Below are 19,750 nucleotides of genomic sequence, written 5' to 3' on the forward strand. Positions count from 1 at the left end.
TTGAAGAAATATGGTGTATGGTAATAAGATCATACTTTTAACTGATTGATGGCAAACTGTTTCCACAGCTCTGCCTACAGCCTCAGTGAAGATAGTCACTACCCAGGAGACACTGTATTCCGGAGACACAGTCGAGCTGCGGTGTGACATATCAAACTACACAGACTGGACGTACCGCTGGTTAATAAATAAAGAACGGCTTTCCAGTCAAACCAGTAAAACCACTACTATATCTCTCTCTGACCAGGCTGGTCAGTACCAGTGTCAGGGGACAAGGACAAAACGGCCCCAAAATTCATATCTCAGCTCATCTCCCCACATTAGCGTCACTGGTGAGCTCACTATTAATCTTCAATCCCTATCTAGATATTCTGAATTTTGAGGCAAATGTGAGTCAATCATGTAGATGTGGTCTGTGTGTCAGTATGAATGGAAAAATGAATAGTTACAGTACTACCTACAGAAGTAAGATCATACGTTGGAGAGATTTGTGCTCTGACTGCACTGTACACCTATTTAAAATCAGACTTGTATAGCAAGAAAACATTCACAACAACAGCTAAATTATTATGGATGTTGCTAAGCATGTATCCAGATCTTTAAATTATTTTCTTTCTCACAGCCCTGCCCAAAGCTACACTGACCATAACACCAAACCCTGCATACACTGGAGAGACAGTAATTCTGACGTGTTCAGTGGGGTCTGACAGTGGCTGGATGTATACTTGGTACAAAGACAACACTAAGAAAGTAGTGACCTTGTCTGGCAGACACACTACAACAGGAGCCACCTTCACCATCAGTAGAGCTACTGAGTCTGACCAGGGTCTCTACTGGTGTCAGGGAGAGATCCAGTCCAGATCCATATCATCAATCATCAGTGATCCTGTCACTATAACTGTGAAAGGTGAGTAACTGTGTGTGTGTGTGTGTGTGTGTGTGCGTGTGTGCGTGCGTGCGTGCGTGCGTGCGTGTGTGTGTGTGTGTGTAGACATCACTGTAATGTCAGTATTCTGATAGATCTTGGTAAGTCAGACAGTTCAGAGTCCATTCTGTATGCAGAAATGACAACTTATGATATGGTCATGTTGTGATAAATGATGATCAAAATTATTTTACATTCTAATGTGTGTGATAATGTTTATTTTCTGTGTTGTGTCTGTGCAGAGAGACCTGTGGCTGTTCTGACCCTCCAACCCAACTGGCCCCAGATATTCAGTGGGGAGACAGTCACTCTCAGTTGTGACATTCAAGGGGGAGAAGAGATTGAGTATGTTTTTTATAACAGTGGGAAGTCGGTCTACACCAAAACAGAGCCTGAGTACAGAATCAGTCCTGCAAAGAATGGTCTATATACCTGTGAAGGTCTTCAGAAAACAAATGGCTTAAAACACTCCCAGACAAGTAATGCTATACATTTTACCGTGTTAGGTAAGTCTGTTTTTATGGGATTACAAGAGAAAGACAGAAGGGATGAGGTCAAATAGCAGACAGTGGTTTCAATGGTGTAACAAAACTATAGTTAGATTTTGGGTTGAGGTACAATACCATAATAACAAAATGGGTAAACATTTTAAAGACTGAACATTTGATTTGTTTCATTTCCTTCATAACAGATAAACCCCAAGCTGTCCTGAGTGTCTCTCCTCAGTGGCTGAACCCTGGAGACTCAGTTACTCTGAGCTGTGGGGTTAAAGAGTCATCTACAGGCTGGAGGTTCTTCTGGTACCGAACTGTTCCCTACACAGCTGGGTTACTGTCCCTATCGGACACGTCCTACTCTGTAGAGCCTCTATCTGGAGATGGGAATACTGAACACTCCTACACTCTGATCCCTGCTGGTCCAAGTCACACAGGAGGATATGTGTGTAGAGCTGGGAGAGGAGACCCAGTCTATGACACACTCTACAGTGAACCTCAGTTTTTCTGGTCAGGAGGTAACTAACTGCATTGAAACTGCATTTAATCATATTTAAGTCACCCTCATGTGTATATATAACCACTGTGTACGTTTGACTCTGTCACTCTTTGTTTCAGATCCGCAACCTTCAGTGTCTCTCAAAATAAGACCTAACATAACTCAACACTTTACATCAAAGTCTCTCTCACTAAGCTGTGAGGAGAAGAGGAACTCTACTGGATGGAGACTGAAGAGATACAGAGAGAAAGCAGTGGGGTCAGAGTGTGGCTCTAACTGGGGATCAATAGCAGGGTCCACATGTACCATCAGATCCACATACACAGGGGACAGTGGAGTGTACTGGTGTGAGTCTGGATCAGGAGAGTACAGTAATGCTGTCAACATTACAGTGGACGGTAAGTCTATTCTAACCTTTTTTACATTACAATGTATGATAATGATGTTCATTTCTGTAACTGAATGGTTGCATCTCATTAAAATACAAGCTCATGTGAGTGATTACTCCAGATTTACAGTATTATTTATATATTATGTTACACAGTTGGCACTCTGATCCTGGGGAGCCCTCCCTATCCCATAACTGAGGGAGAATCTATGACTCTCAGCTGTACAAATAGATATCAGGAAACAAACCCGAACCCCAAGGTTGATTTCTACAAAGATGGAATATTCATCAGGAATGATACCACAGGAGAGATGACCATCCCTGCAGTATCCATGTCAGATGAAGGCTTCTATAAGTGTAAATCTAATGAAGGAGAATCACCAGAGAGCTGGGTGACAGTGAGAGGTGAGATGAGCTGTGTGCGTGCGTGCGTGCGTGCGTGCGTGCGTGTGTGTGTGCGTGTGTGTGTGTGTGTGTGTGTGTGTGTGTTGATGGTAAAACATATGTTTTGATATTCCCTCCAGGTTCCATTGTCTCCATCTCTAAAACTATTATAATCACATGACCTTTTCATAATATCTGTGGTCATCAGTAAGACCTTTTCATAATATCTGTGGTCATCAGTCATTTGTAGTGTTAAAAAAGCATACTGTAGGTTTGGAGTTGCAAGCTCAGGCTGGTACAGTAGTTATAGGAGGGTGTTTATTGTCTTATGTCAGATAGCGCAATGATTCCGCATGACGACGATTAAATAGGAGTGACGCCAACTGACGTAAGACAATGGAGGGTGTGTTGTATTTTGGATTTTAAATGTTCTATTAAATCTCATATGTCAAACAAAAAGTCATGATTCCCTACATCATTGTATTGCTTTGAAAATATTGCTGTCAGTCTTCTGTAAACCACATCCAGATTTGACTTCTACTGATATGAACCCATACAGAAGTGGTCCATGTCTGTACTAATATGATGACATAGAGAGAGGAAGGAATAAGATGGCAGACCCAGCAGACAAGAATGTGGAGTAGTTACAGGTCTGTCCTGAAGGGAGCGATAAGATGTCCCAGATGTTCACCTTGTTTCTTCACACAGTGACTCAAACTCTACAACAAAACACTTAGATATGTTTAGAGGTATGTTTTGCTGTCAGTCTTCTGTAAACCACATCCAGATTTGACTTCTACAGGTGCTGACTCACCTGAGGTGTTCGAACCGTGCTCTGCCTGCCCTCTTGACTCCCAGACGAGCTCCTCCAGCACCGGTCAGCAGTGTGTCCTCTCCGACCACAGCTGGTGCAGGAGGAGGCTCCAGCTCCGGTGGCCCTACCAGCAGCACCCCCTAACTCCATGGGTGTCGGAGCAGGAGAGCTGGGAGGTGGAACGAACAGACCCTGATCAGGACGCCCGCAAGCAGCCAGCAGGTTGTCCAGCCTGATGGACATGTCTATTAAATGGTCCAGTGAAAGAGTGGTGTCACGACAGGCTAGCTCCCGGCGGACGTCCTCCCGCATGCTACACCTACAATGGTCCATCAGGGCCATGTCATTCCACCCCGCGCCGGCGGCCAGGGTCCGGAACTCCAGTGCGAAATCCTGTGCGCTCCTCCTCTCCTGCCTTAGGTGAAACAGCCGTTCACCCGCAGCTCTGCCTTCTGGTGGGTGATCAAACACCGCCCGGAAGCGGCAGGTGAACTCTGGGTAATGGTCCCTCGCCGAGTCCGGGCCCTCCCAGACCACGTTGGCCCACTCCAGGGCTTGACCCGAAAGACAGGAGACGAGGTAAAGCTCCAGCTGCAGCAGGAACCCCTTACACCCGGCAGCCGTCCTATCGTAGTCCCTCGGGAGAGCGAGCCGAATCTCGCTGGGGCCGGACCCCGCCGGAGAAGTTGGTGGTGTAGGCTGGAGAGTGGCTGAAGACGAGGTAGGGAGGCCGCTCCTCTCCCATCTCTCCATTCTCGCCAACACCTGATCCATCGCTGTCCCCAATCGGTGTAATACCGCAGTGTGCTGTTGCACACGCTCTTCCATGGACGGGGTGGGCGTGTCCCCTCCTGCTGACTCCATGATTTTGTTGTGGGATTCTGTCAGATCTCCCCAAGGAGATGTGGGTGTAGAGTCAGGCGTAGGAGAAACAAGTACCAAAGAAAGGGCGTTTAATTTAACTGGCTCAAGAAAACAACAGGACTCCGGGCTACAGTAATCGCAATGAAAATCCCCACTCAGACACAGTCCAGGGAAAACCCCCCTGTAGAACATGAGCAAATAAAACGAAACCCCAAACTACATGACAGTTCAACGAAAACAATCCCGCACAAAACCCCAAAGGAAATGTCGAATTAAATACCCCCCTAATTAACCAAAGTGAAACCAGGTGATACACAAAACAGACAAAACCAAAAGAAAAGGAAAGGGGAACGGTGGAAGCTAGTAGACCGGCGACGGCGACCGCCGAGGGCCGCCCGAACAGGGAGAGGAGCCACCTTCGGTGGAAGTCGTGACACGTTTAGTCGTTATCATATTGTATAGTCTAATCATGTGTGTTGTACAATATGTGACAGGACTGGTGTGGTATACCATCTATATCGGAGTATCAGTGGGAGGCGCTGTGGTGCTGATCCTCACTGTAGCTGTGGCAGTGTGCTACTGCAGGGGCCGAAGTAACACAGGTATGTACAGCTTAGGGGCCTCCACTATACTTAAGGTGACATTTCAGAAATTAGAAAAAGGGTGAGACCCCTCATTAATTACTGGGTATGTTTGTTGATATCCTGTATTAAATGTATCTGATTGGTTGATATTTTGTTCTTATAAAATACAGCAGATGAAACTGATAACACAATATATGCTGATATTATGGACAACACAAGAATTAGAGATGTAAGTATGCATTGTCGTTATTATGTATCTGAATGTGTGGAAGCTGTATGTACTGTATTGTAATTGGGCTGTATTTTGACAAGATCAAATAGTCAGGTAAACCCAATATCCATCTATGAAACTGTCAATGATCTGGTTATCCCAAGATTGAACAAGGTAAGATATAAATGGTCATAATGGTAAAATGTCTGTGGTTGAATGGAAGACTATGTAGTCTACTTTGAGAATAGTCTATACCTTTCTTGATGCTGAAACAGTTTCTTCTTGATTATCTGTCACGTGTAGCCACAGACTCTGTATGACAAGATTACATTTGGACTTCCAGAAGGCCCCCTCTCCCTACCAGAAAGTACTGTGAGCTGAACAGGATGTGGTCATAGGCTGGGCCTACCATAGAAATAGAACCCTCTGCATCCTCTGTATCGTACACGTGTACATTCTGTAGATAGGCCTAGATGTTACTGTTTAATTTCATCACAACCTACACGATTTGCTTTATTTCCTTCTCCCTTTGATGATTCTCATATATACAGTATGTCATAAGGCCTTATTGTCACGCCCTGACCTTAGAGATCCTTATTATTCTCTATGTTTGGTTAGGTCAGGGTGTGACTCGGGTGGGAAAATCTATGTTTTCTATTTCTTTGTGTTTTTGGCTGAGCATGGTTCCCAATCAGAGGCAGCTGTCTATCGTTGTATCTGATTGGGGATCATATAGAAGTTGTGATTTTCCGTTTGGGTTGTGTGGGGTGTTATTTTCTGTTTAGTGTCTGTGCCTGACGGAACTGTTCGCTTTCGGTTTTTTGAATTTGTTATTTTTGTTTGAGTGTTTCTTGAAAATAAATATCATGAACTCTTTCTACGCTGCGCTTTGGTCCACTCTTCCTTCCACCGACGACGAACGTTACACTTATACCTTTGTTTGAGGGCCTAGATACAATTAGAAGATTCGGAAATGTGTAATAAGCAGTAGAAGGCGTGGTGATCAGACAAGCTCATATGTCGAATTTCTATTTTCTAGATTAAAGAAAATTGATTTAGATACTAGTATGCCATTGATTAGTGAGGTTGATGTACTATTTTGCATTAGGATTATGTGCTCGCCAGGCATCAATGAGGTTGTAATCAGTGAGTATATGATGGAGAGCCTTTGTTACATGTGGATTGTAGTTAGTCTTATTTGATTTGTCCGCATGTCCAAAATGGCATTCATGTCTGTCCCAATAATCAGATGGAATTCAGTTCATTCTAAAAAAAATATGCTGATCAGAGAATCAAAAATAATTCTACCTTATTTGCATACCTTGAGTGACTTGCATTTAGAGTGATTTGTAATTTCCACTCACGACTGTATTTGTTAGCAACATGATTGTTGTATTGAATGGTTTTCAGTACTGTAGCCTTCACCAAGTGAATGTCTAAGTGGATATGTTACATTTAAAATTAAACTCATTATGACAACACATTACATATATCATAAAGCCCCTGAGGGCCTAGTTACACCCTAACACACTGGTCTGAAACTCCTGGTTTAGTCAAATTATGCCGGCTTGCAATGGGATGTGTCATTTCTATTGGAATCCATCCAAAGTTAGGATATCCAACTATTGAAACTTTCAGTCACATGCAACCTGCATTCAGAATGACTGTTGGGGTAGAGAAGATTGATTATTGAGACTACCTAAATCATATAAACTGGAACAAACATATCAGTAATGTGTGAAATAAGTCCAACTAACAGATTGGATTTGTTTAGAAAAATGTATGTTATCTATGTTTGTGTAGCGTAAGCAACCAGTCATAGTACATGCAAATACATGAAACAAACCGTTCTGACAATCAACCTGCAAGAGATCATGCTGGAATAACGATAATGATGATGATTGGTGTGTTTTTGAGTTGTTTTGAGCAAACATTCATTTTGTATTTTACTCAACAAGCTTGTTCAAATACAACTGACTTCAAGCAGAGTTTGTTGATTAAAGACTAAAACTTTTGCTTAAATTCTTGTCATTTTTAAGTCCACTCAACTTGCATAATAACGCTAATTAAGCAATTGGTTAGGTTTGACTTTTTCGAGTGCAAGGTGTATGAAATTAAAAGGCTGAAGAACTTCACATTAGGTCACTTGTTTGTCATAGTTGAGTGGTCATGGTTTGCTCTCTTCCTCTTTAGCACTGTGGGTTTGTGAAGGAAGGCACTGTGTGAAGCTGCCGTTTCCCACCGTGATCATAGAGAGACACATAGAGAATTGGTTGTAATCATATGCAAAAACCTGTGAAAACCTAGTTGTTGGGCTGATGAGTACACATGAAAAGTTGTGCAGGGATGTATGTCCTTGTCAGTATCAACACAAACCCATACACTCTAACAAATCCCCCTAGACACTACAACCACCCAAGACAAGACAAAAACACAAACATACCTCATGTCACACCCTGACCTAACTAAAATAATAAAGAAAACAAAGAATACTAAGGCCAGGGCGTGACAATTGGGTAGTTTGGTTCATCAGGCTGACCCCAAGTCTTCGTTTGAAGTTATTGAGGGATGATGAGGTTTTGACAATGTGAAGATAAGAATTCCAGAGTATGGTACCTCTGTATCTGATAGAAGCTGCATTGTGACATATTGGACTTCACAGGCTGGACTTACCACTGGTTAATAAATAAAGAACAGATTTCAGGTCAGACCAGTAAAACCACCACCATCTCTCTCTCTGACCAGGCTGGTCAGAACCAGTGCGAGGGGACAAGGACAAGACCGCCCCAAAATTCATATCTCATTTTATCTCTCCACATCAACGTCACTGGTGAGTTCATTATTTATCTTCAATCACTATCTGGAATTTCTGAATTCTGAGCCAAGGAGGGTTAATGTAAATGTCGTACCGTAAACACTGTAAATTCTAACTGAATGGAGTCAACATACCCCTACAGTATGTAAACTCAACTTTCATCAAAACTGAAAACAGATAAATGATTTTAAATAACCAGGAATTTATCCACATTTTTCATTCCTGTCTTTGTTTTCTTAGCTCTGCTTGAAACTACCTTAACTGTAAATCCAAACCCTGCTGTCAGTGTTCCAGGTGAATGGAATAAAGTGGAGTCAGGCGCAGGACACAGGTATGAGTAAAGCCACGATCTTTACTCAATATCAACAATAATCCAACAAGGATAAATATAAACAATCCAGAACACGTACACGGAACCACTTGACAAACACAATCACGCACAAAACAAAAGGGGAAGTCAGAGGGTTAAGTAAGGAACATGATTATGGAATGGAAACCAGGTGTGTACAAAGAAGACAAAACAAAACGAAAATGAAACATGGATCGGTGGTGACTAGAAAGCCAGTGACGTCGACCGCCGAACGCCGCCCGAACAAGGAGATGGACCAACTTCGGCGGAAGTCGTGACACCTGCATACACTGGAAAGACAGTAATTCTGACATGTTCAGTGGGATCTGACAGTGGCTGGAGCTATACATGTTACAAAGACAATGCTAACATGCTGACCAGACCAGACAAGTCACGTGCGCGAGCGGTACAAAATATATTTAGAAATACATGTTATTCAATTATTGCACAAACACTGCTCGTGCACGACAACGAGCGTCTGCGTTGCCAAGGGCTAAAATAGAAGTCATTTCTATTTTTGACATATCGCGCTGCAGGTCCTGCCTTTCCCATCTCCGCATTGGTTTAAAGAAGCAGGGACCCATGTTAAATTATGAATTTCTCTTTACAGGTTCATGTTGAAACAGAATATTATCACGAGTACACCTGTCTTTCAACTATGTTCCTTTTCATACAGTAACATCTACTGTGTGTGTTTCATGACTATCTCTCTCCCTGTAGGCCCCCCAGCCCCAGAGGACCAACCTGGACCCTCAACAGGACCAAGGATCTACCCAGGGCCAGGCTCCTGATGCTGAGTATACACATCTGCAGCATGGTCAGTCTCTTAGTCCAGACCGCTCTACCCTCTCTGTAACCTCACACACTGACTTTTCACCATCCACTTTGTATACAACATGTTACCGTACTCTATGTCCCTAGGCAAGCTGAAGGAAAACCATCCAATTAATCTTTCTCTCTCTTCTTTGACCAATAGGTCAAAACATCTATGATACAATCACTCCCTCTGACAGTAATGACAGCGGTACTGTACACTATGTTAAGTTAAGCATGAATACAGTATATAGTTGTTGTTGCTCTTCATATGTTTAATATGACTAGCATACTAACACTAAGTAGAGATATTAGTGTATTACCTGTATATTTCAGATGCTGGTGCTGCTACTACTGGATCAAGTGATGTGACGTACACACAGATTCAACTCAAAAGGTTGGACAAGAAGAAGAAAAGTAATACTCAACTGTCACATAAATTAATACAAAATGTAGCAGTGTTTTTTACTCATTAAATTTGATAGAAACGTACTATCTCCTCCTTCTCCTCCTCTGAAATGCCAGCTGATCCAACAGAAAATCCAGTCTATTCTGAGGTCAAGACGGGGAAGACCACAGGTAAGAACCATTCTACAGGTTGGCTTTCAGTGAAATCTACATGTGCGATTTTTGAGTTTCAATGAAGATGCAGAATATGCAATAAGCTAATTCCTTCATTTGTTGACTGGAAATTTCAATTTTCAACAGCAACTGGACCTGTTGATGTGACCTATGCTGAGTTTGACATTAAACAGAAGGCCAAAGCCAAGAAGAACGAAGGTAAGACTGGATATCCCTCCTTCAATATTCCCCCTATCATAACCTCACACTTCTTTGACCCCATATTGACTAGCTGTATAATATTCTGTATATAACTGTTATATTATTCTGGTGTTTTATCCTCACCCCTTACAGAAACATCAACCCGACCTGAGGCAGATTCAGTCTATTCTCAATTGAAGCCAGTCACAGCCCCAGGTAAGACTAATAGCCATATGCTATTGATACTTAATATGATACTAATATGGAACTAATGCTCTGATATCAAAGTATACTGTGTCTATTTAAAATATGTCTCTTTGTTTGATTCTAAAGATTTTGTTTGACTGCATGTCCGAAACAACTCTGTGTGGTGACATGTTGCAGGTACCTGAGGGGGAAGGGATGGAGGGATGGAGGGATGGAGGGATAAAAGGATGGAGGGATAAAAGGATGGCTGCATGGAAATATGGAGGGTTGGAGGGATGGTGGTATGGAAGGATGGAAGGATGGAGGTAATGGTGTGATGGACGGATGGAACAATGTGGAGAAGGAGGGATGGAGGGACACACCATCGAGGAGGGAGCAGAAGGAACCCAGCAACATGGATTATAGAAGGTCAACGTACACAAGCAACACACAAACACACAATAACATATAGTACAATAAGGATTTGTTTCTTATTTTATTTACCAACAGATATATTATACTTAAGCATGGTTTAATTGTGTTTCACTGTAACAGATGTTTTTATTATAAGGTGTAATGATGATGGATCTTATCTGCAGCTACAGTAATTGTATCTGCTTTGTATTGTGTATTGAATTGTGATGTTGATTTATATCTGTCATTCAGATGATAGAATAACATATTTGTATATGAATTTCCCAACAAGTATTATTCACGTATTCTTGTGAATGGCCTGTACTTTTACAATATGTTTGCATTGTGCTTTTTAATTAAAATAAATGTATCCACCAGATGGCATGAGTGCTTTCTTACAGTAAATGGATATTGTCATCATCATCATCAACTTTTCCATAAAACCTCATTTGGTCAAACCTCCTTTCAGCCTAGTATAGATCTCACTCTCCTCAATGTGTGAGTTAAAGGGCAATCTGCTATTTCTACATCAATTTTTGGACTTAATTATATCTACCCATTGAATCTTGAAGAATATAACATAAATGCCCCGTAAGCAAAGTTGAAAAGCCGTACCCCATCAGCTGAAGACCCGTTGAGATGTTCAGAATGACTTTTGGGGGAAGAGTGTGTCTGAAAAGAACACTGCTTCTCAGTTTTATGATGTCATATACTCTGCAGGAGTTCTGAGGAGCTGGTTAGTTCTGGTACTGTGCATCACTTCCTTTTTAATATTGAAATGTGGACATGCACATATATGATGGCAAAGGGATCTTCCAAGTAAGCAAAGGTAAGACTCATTAGCCAGGGTGTGGTACCTAAAGGGAAACAATATTAAATATTTTAATTTCTGCATTGAATTCCACATAGGAACCTACGTATGCATGACTACCAGTTCTCCCATATTGCCTCCTCATCCTACAGACAGGTCATGACGATTAATGACATTAGTGGTGTATGACTCTGACTGATATTTTCAGTGTCCCTGCATGGTCTGGAAGGTCACTGTTCCAGTTAGGGTGTTTCCGTGTCTATGTGTTTATGTCTATGTGGTCAGACAGACAGCTGGCAGCCCGGTCATTGACCACAAATCACAGGAAGTGACATCACCACAGATGTTACCTGAAACGTAGATTAGGGGCCTTTGTCAGTAACCTGGGACTCACTACCTAATGAGAAAGTTGGCAGGTGTTTCTATCCCTCAGCCACACTGACCTATGAGCATGCAGAAGAAGTCATGCAAACACTTCTGCAGGTATATGAAGCCTAGATGAAAATTAACACTGCCCAAAATAAACTGCCTGTTACTGTGGCCCAGCCAGGATATGCATATAATTGGTAGCATTGCATAGAAAACACTCTGAAGTTTCTAAAACTGTTAAAAAAATGTCTGAGACTATAACATAATTGATATGGCAGGCAAAAATCTGAAGAAAATCCGACCAGAACTATTATTTTTTTCACCTCCCAGGCTCTTATTATGGAAACCTATTGTTTCTATATATCTCCGTCACCCAAATTGTAATTCCTATGGCTTCCACTAGATGTCAACAGTCTTTATTCGAGGTTTCAGGCTTATTTTTTGAAAAACTAACAAGTATTTGGAGTTTTTGTAATGGGACCATATTATTTTTGCCATCATTGTAAGCCTGCCACACACAGACAAAACAATACATTTTTTAAACATAAGAATGAGTGAGTTTTTGTCACAACCTGGCTCATGGGAAGTGACATAGAGCTCTTATAGGATAATGGCATAAATAATAATATAATAATCAATCAATCATTTTGCTCTTTATTTAACCATCTTACATATAAAACATTATTTTTTCATCGAAAATTGTGAATAACTCACCACAGGTAATGAAAAGTGTGCGCTTGAAATGATGTAAATAATCCTATATTTAGTTTTCATGCTAGTAAGGGCCGAGAATCCACTCTCACATAGGTACGTGGTTGCAAAGGGCATCAGTGTCTTAACAGCGTGATTTCCAAGGCAGGATACTCTGAGTGCAGCCCAATCCAAAAATCTGGCAATGGCTTCTGATTAAATTCAATTTTCACTGAACCGCTTGTTGCAATTTCGACGAGGCTCTCTTTTTTAGATATCGGTAAGTGGATTATAGGCAGGGCATGAAAGGGATAACGAATCCAGTTGTTTGTGTCATCCGTGTCATCCGTACCTGCGTAATTGCGCACCCAACTCACTCAGGTGCTACGCTATATCAGATTTGACATTGTCCGTAAGCTTGAGTTTATTTGCACACAACATAATCATACAATGATGGAAAGACCTGTGTGTTGTCCTTGTTAATGCAGACAGAGAAGAGCTACAATTTCTTAATCATAGCCTCAATTTTGTCTAGCACATTGAATATAGTTGCGGAGAGTCCCTGTAATCCTAGATTCAGATCTTTCAGGCGAGAAAAAACATCACCCAGATAGGCCAGTCGTGTGAGAAGCTCGTCATCATGCAAGCTGTCAGACAAGTCTCGCCACTCGGTAGCTCAACATATAAGACACTTCTAGCCCCTTCTTATTAATGTTATCTGTTGCTGTTATACATGTCTTATTTCTCGAAAGTCGTCTTAATTCTCGCTCAAAAAACTCCTGTGGCTTATTTTTCAAATTGGCATGTTTTGTTTCTAAATGTCTGCGCAAGAGTTAAGGTTTCATCGAGTTGTGAGATAGTACTTTTGAACATATAACACACTCTGACTGAGGAAAGGCACTACTCCCAATATAAGTGAACACCAAATCAATGTAATTCTCATCATATTTGCGCCTCTTAGATGGTCCAACGTCCCCATCTGTTGTTCGGTTCTTTCCCGGGTAAGGGGGCAGTAGCTCTTCGGCTGCATCAGATTCACAACTGTCAGTGTCCATGCTAGCTGGTCTATCAACAAATGTAGAATTACTGATGCTAGCATTGAATGTGCCCGTGGAAGCAGAACAACTTGTGTCATTGACAGGTGCCAGTTTAGTAGTGCTGGTAGTATTAGTACTACCAGTAGAGCTGGTATGTGTCTCTATGGAATAAATAAGGAATATGGAATAAATGGAATAAACATGGAATAAATTAGTAAAAAAATAATTTATAAAAAGAAAAGGAAGTGAAAAAAGTTTAAAATAATGACAAAAATAAACAATAGGCAAACATAAACAATATACACACACACACACACACACACACACACACACACACACACACACACACACACACACACACACACACACACACACACACACACACACACACAAACAAACCGCTTAACATAGACACACACACAGATACACACACACACACACACACATCACACACACAAACAACACACACATAATACAGTACATGAACAATAGCCCTGATACACATCACATATACAAACAAATTGAAATACAACCATAAACAACACAATAACAAACATATCTATGTAGACAGTAGCTAACTAAACGTATTACTCATAACAGAACCATCTGAGGTGTGGTGTGGTGTGTGTGTGTGTGTGTGTGTGTGTGTGTGTGTGTGTGTGTGTGTGTGTGTGTGTGTGTGTGTGTGTGTGTGTGTGTGTGTGTGTGTGTGTGTGTGTGTGTGTGTGTGTGTGTGTGTGTGTGTGTGTGAGAGAGAGAGAGAGTGATTGAGAAGTGAGAGGTGGCTGGAGATGTCCATTTCCATTGTGCCTCAACTGAGGTTAGCTGGCTTGGCTTGCCACCTGACAACTGAGCAAAGGTTTGAGGGAAGGCCTACACTTACTTATCTATCTATTTTTACATTTCTCTAGAATCTTTCTCTCTGTTTTTCTGTGTACAGTGAAGAGGTGTGATCTCAGAGTGTAGTGGTGTGATCTAAGCAGACTGTCATCATATAGGAAGTAAAGGGGTTTGTTAGAAGGACTGTAGTTGTAGAGAAAGTCACTTGTCTGTGGGGACAGAATGGAGCACACCTTGCTCTGTTTGCTGCTATGTAAGTACTGAGTTAGTGGGTTTGTTTATGAACACTAATTACCTGATTTACTAAGAATTTAAGGGAAAAGGGAATAAGACATTAATCAAAATGAAGACAGTTTCACGCTTTAGGTTTGTTTTTGGTGTTTTAGCCCTTATTGAGAAAATATTAGTAAATGGCACTCAAAGGAAATATCAGCAAATATGGTGTAGATATGAAGTAAGAAAGTGACCACCCTACATTGATGTTGCATCTCTGTGAGAACCTGAGCTTGTATAGCCGATGCCATGCAGACCTGGTTAGTGTGGTGGTGTGCATTTAACCAAGTCATTACTCAGGAACTAAAGAGTGGTGTTAACTCAGTGGTTGCAAAATGTGTTGTCAATGACAATGAATATAAAATGCAATATTTGTTGGATGTGTTGTATAATCAAGTTGTGATTATTGTAAATGGTTGAGGGTTCCTTCGCTACAGTTATAGTAAACTGTGTTAAGAGATTAATGAGTGGTGTTGTGGTGTTTTTGGTCTCTGTACACTCTCTGTGTGCAGAACATGGGAAGTCAGCGGCTATTTAAAGCTGCAGTCCGTAATTCAAACTACCACAAAATGGCCACCCTGACACTTTTTGTGGTATATGGCTGAGGGATGGGGCTAAGGAAATTCATTCATCTACATTGTTTACAATAATTGTCATAAAATAACCATATATTTCGGTTTATGATGGGATCAGACAGTTTTGAGGGAGTTAAAAGTTATACTCTTCAAGAATAAATGCCTATGATTAATTTTATGATAAAAAATGTGTGTAGAAATCATAGATTGCACCTTTAAAATAAAGTACAGGATGGATTTGGTAATCAGATAATATTGGAGCGATGTGACTTTCTTTGTTGTAGTGCTGAGTACACACATCTACTCTGGACACTCTGAAGATGATGATGGTAAATATTTGAACACTTGATCAAGCCTCAAACTCTTAATGTTTCATCAAATGTTTTATTTGTTATTTTAAAAGCTTCTTTTGACGAGACATAATTTTAGTTTTGAGTGTCTCAAAAAAACAATTGTATCATGCTGGTTTTATTTTGTGCAGGAAAGGCAAAGGCTGTTCTGACCATATACCCCACATCCTCCCAGATATTCAGTGGAGAGTCTGTCACTCTCAGATGTAACATACAGAGGGGAGAAGTCACTGACTGGGAATACACATGGAGCAAGGATGATGTAGACTTCCTCAGTAGGAAGCATGAATATGAGATCAGTGAGGTTAAGATTTCAGACAATGGTAACTACTGGTGTCTGGGTAAACATATTGATCAGAAGAAGTATTCTGAGTGGAGTGATGCAGTCAGACTGACGGTAACAGGTATATCATCTTATCTCTCAAGTGCCTCCATGCCCATAACCACTTGACATAGATACATCTCTCTACATTAGTGTCACTGGTGAGCTCACTATTAATCTTCAATCACTATCTGGACTTTAAGAATTTTGAGCCAATGAGGGTTAATCTAAATACAGATATACTGTGTACACTATAAATTCTAACTGAATGGAGTCAACATACCCCTATTTAAAATAAACTTCAATCAAAACTTAAATGCAAAAGCAAAATTAATATAAATGACCAAGCATGAATCCAGATGTTTTGATATTCTGCTCTCTGTTTTCTTAGCTCTTCCTGAAACTACACTGACCGTAAATCCAGACCCTGCATACAATGGAGAGACAGTAACTCTGACGTGTTCAGTGGGATCTGACAGTGGCTGGAGCTTTACATGGTACAAAGACCAACAAAAAAAAAGTAGTGACCTTGTCTGGCAGACACACTACAACAGGAGCCACCTTCACCATCAGTAGAGCTGCTGAGTCGGACCAGGGTCTCTACAGGTGTCAGGGAGAGATCCAGTCCAGATCCATATCATCAATCATCAGTGATCCTGTCACTATCACTGTGAAATGTGAGTTACTTTATGTGTTTTTTTATCAAACAAATGGACACTATTTATATTGAGTCAATCATGTAGATGTGGTCTGTGTGTCAGTATTAATGGGAAAATGCATAGTTACAGTACTACCTACAGAAGTAAGATCATACGTTGGAAAGATTTGTGCTCTGACTGCATTTGTCTTCATATATAACTGTGTTTCTACAGCTCTTCCCACGGCCTCAGTGAAAGCCTCTCCACGCGGTCCCCTCTATTCTGGAGAGACAGTCACTCTGCAGTGTGACATATCAGACTACAGAGACTGGACGTACCGCTGGCACAGAGACAACCAACTGCTTCCCATTCCGACCAGTAAGACCACCACCATCTATCTCCCTGACCAGGCTGGTCAGTACCAGTGTGAGGGGACAAGGACAAGACGGCCCGAGAGGACATATCTCAGCTCATCTCTCACCATCGTTGTTGCTGGTGAGTTTAATAACATAACCATCACTTACTTAAATGTTGAGAAGGATAAGATCTTCATATTATTCTGTACAGTGAAAGTATTTTTTTTAAACAAAAACAGATGTATACTTTTAATTCAAACCTAATCAAGTCAACATACCCCTATAATGGACTTTTATAGTAAGAAAACGTTCCAACAACAGCTAAATCTTTGGATGTTGCTAAGCATGTATCCAGATCTTTAAATTATGCTCTTTTCTCACAGCCCTGCCCAAAGCTACACTGACCATAACACCAAACCCTGCATACAATGGAGAGACAGTAACTCTGACGTGTTCAGTGGGGTCTGACAGTGGCTGGAGGTATACATGGTACAAAGACAACAGTAAGAAAGTAGTGACCTTGCCTGGCAGACACACAACAACAGGAGTCACCTTCACCATAAAAAGAGCTGCTGAGTCTGACCAGGGTCTCTACTGGTGTCAGGGAGAGATCCAGTCCAGATCCATATCATCAATCATCAGTGATCCTGTCACTATCACTGTGAAAGGTGAGTGTGTGTGTGTGTGTGTGTGTGTGTGTGTGTGTGTGTGTGTGTGTGTGTGTGTGTGTGTGTGTGTGTGTGTGTGTGTGTGTGTGTGTGTGTGTGTGTGTGTGTGTGTAGACATCACTGTATACGTCAGTATTCTGATAGATCTTGGTAAGTCAGACAATTCAGACTACATACTGTATGTTCAGAAATGACAACATATGATATGGTCATGTTGTGATGAATGCTGATCAACATTATTTTACATTCTAATGTGTGTGATAATGTTTATTTTCTGTGATGTGTCTGTGCAGAGAGACCTGTGGCTGTTCTGACCCTCCAACCCATCTGGCCCCAGATATTCAGTGGCGAGACTGTCACTCTCAGTTGTGACATTCAAGGGGGAGAAGAGATTGAGTATGCTTTTTATAACAGTGGGAAGTCGGTCTACACCAAAACAGAGCCTGAGTACAGAATCAGTCCTGCAAAGAATGGTCTATATACCTGTGAAGGTCTTCAGAAAAGAAATGGCTTAAAACACTCCCAGACAAGTAATGCTATACAATTGACAGTGTTAGGTAAGTCTGTTTTTATGGGATTGCAAGAGAAAGACAGAAGGGATGAGGTCAAATAGCAGACAGTGGTTTCAATAATGAAACAAAACTATAGTTTGATTTTGGGGTGAGGTACAATACCATAATAACAAAATGGGTAAACATTTTAAAGACTGAACATTTGATTTGTCATTTCCTTCATAACAGATAAACCCCAAGCTGTCCTGAGTGTCTCTCCTCAGTGGCTGAACCCTGGAGACTCAGTTACTCTGATCTGTGGGGTTAAAGAGTCATCTACAGGCTGGAGGTTCTTCTGGTACCAAACTGTTCCCTACACAGCTGGGTTACTCTCCCTATCGGACACGTCCTACTCTGTAGAGCCTCTATCTGGCAGTGGGACTAGTGAAGACTCCTACACTCTGATCCCTGCTGGTCCTAGTCACACAGGAGGATATGTGTGTAGAGCTGGGAGAGGAGACCCAGTCTATGACACACTCTACAGTGAACCTCAGTTTCTCTGGTCAGGAGGTAACTAACTGCATTGAAACTGCATTTAATCACATTTAAGTCCCCCTCATGTGTATATATAACTACTGTATACATTTGTCTCTGTCACTCTTTGTTTCAGATCCGCAACCATCAGTGTCTCTCAAAATAAGACCTAACAGAACTCAACACTTTACATCAAAGTCTCTCTCACTAAGCTGTGAGGAGAAGAGGAACTCTACTGGATGGAGACTGAAGAGATACAGAGAGAAAGCAGTGGAGTCAGGGTGTGTCTCTAACTGGGGATCAATAGCAGGGTCCACATGTACCATCAGGTTCCCATACACAGGGGACAGTGGAGTGTACTGGTGTGAGTCTGGATCAGGAGAGTACAGTAATGCTGTCAACATCACAGTGGACGGTACGTCTGTTGTACAACAGTCACTAACGTTTTTTACATTACAATGTTTGATAATGATGTTCAATTCTGTAACTGAATGTTTGCATCTCATAAAATACAAGCTCATGTTGGTGATTACTTCAGATTTAAAGTATTATTTATATATATGTTATACAGTTGGCACTCTGATCCTGGAGAGCCCTCCCTATCCCATAACTGAGGGAGAGTCTGTGACTCTCAGCTGTACAAATAGATATCAGGAAACAAACCCGAACCCCAAGGTTGATTTCTACAAAGATGGAGTACTCATCAGGAATGAGACCACATTAGAGATGACCATCCCTGCAGTTTCCAAGTCAGATGAAGGCTTCTATAAGTGTAAATCTAATGAAGGAGAATCACCAGAGAGCTGGGTGACAGTGAGAGGTGAAAAAAACTATTATAATCACATGACCTTTTCATAATATCTGTGGTCATCAGTCATTTGTAGTGTTTAAAAAGCATACTGTAGGTTTGGAGTTACAAGCTCAGGCTGGTCATCTGATCTCAAGTCAGTTGTCAAATATATATTCACTTTGTCCACTACTTTATTTATTTTCTACAACTACCTCAGAATCTGATAGTGATTTGCTGTTCTCTCTCCAGGTGTAACTCCTGGACCCTCTACATCAGTCCTAGTAGGAGTGGTTGTGGGCCTGGTTGTTGCTGGTGTTCTACTGGCCGTTCTCCTGGTACTGCTGTGTCGATATAAAAATGACGGAGGTGAGACTTTTATCAATTCATAGTTATCTTTTTGGTTCATGTTTAGGAGAAAAATGTCTAATTACAAAAGTTTAAAACAGTAACGAATTGATACAGTATAATATTATGCATTTCTCATTACAGGTCTTTCAACTTTTC

At 41.3% G+C, this 19,750-nt stretch overlaps 1 protein-coding gene and 1 long non-coding RNA gene across 2 annotated transcripts; both read left to right on the forward strand.

Annotated features, from left to right (window-relative positions):
• Positions 1 to 627: 627 nt before the first annotated feature.
• LOC139533325 (basement membrane-specific heparan sulfate proteoglycan core protein-like) lies at positions 628 to 19,635 on the forward strand. Its single transcript, XM_071331381.1, has 19 exons — positions 628 to 907; positions 1,168 to 1,431; positions 1,617 to 1,937; positions 2,038 to 2,316; positions 2,463 to 2,711; positions 3,493 to 3,722; positions 3,925 to 4,083; positions 9,048 to 9,144; positions 9,849 to 9,920; positions 10,056 to 10,118; positions 15,579 to 15,844; positions 16,227 to 16,446; positions 16,642 to 16,902; positions 17,147 to 17,431; positions 17,725 to 17,988; positions 18,172 to 18,492; positions 18,593 to 18,871; positions 19,028 to 19,276; positions 19,496 to 19,635. Exons 1-19 carry the CDS (start codon positions 718 to 720, stop codon positions 19,633 to 19,635), a joined length of 4,209 nt encoding a protein of 1,402 aa, XP_071187482.1. The 5' UTR covers positions 628 to 717.
• On the forward strand, positions 9,309 to 9,719 carry LOC139534914 (uncharacterized). Its single transcript, XR_011667029.1, has 3 exons — positions 9,309 to 9,351; positions 9,477 to 9,537; positions 9,666 to 9,719. It is a non-coding gene; the product is annotated as an uncharacterized lncRNA (long non-coding RNA).
• Positions 19,636 to 19,750: the final 115 nt, after the last annotated feature.

The sequence above is a fragment of the Salvelinus alpinus genome, chromosome 11, assembly GCF_045679555.1.
Source record: "Salvelinus alpinus chromosome 11, SLU_Salpinus.1, whole genome shotgun sequence".
NCBI classification, from domain to species: domain Eukaryota; kingdom Metazoa; phylum Chordata; class Actinopteri; order Salmoniformes; family Salmonidae; genus Salvelinus; species Salvelinus alpinus.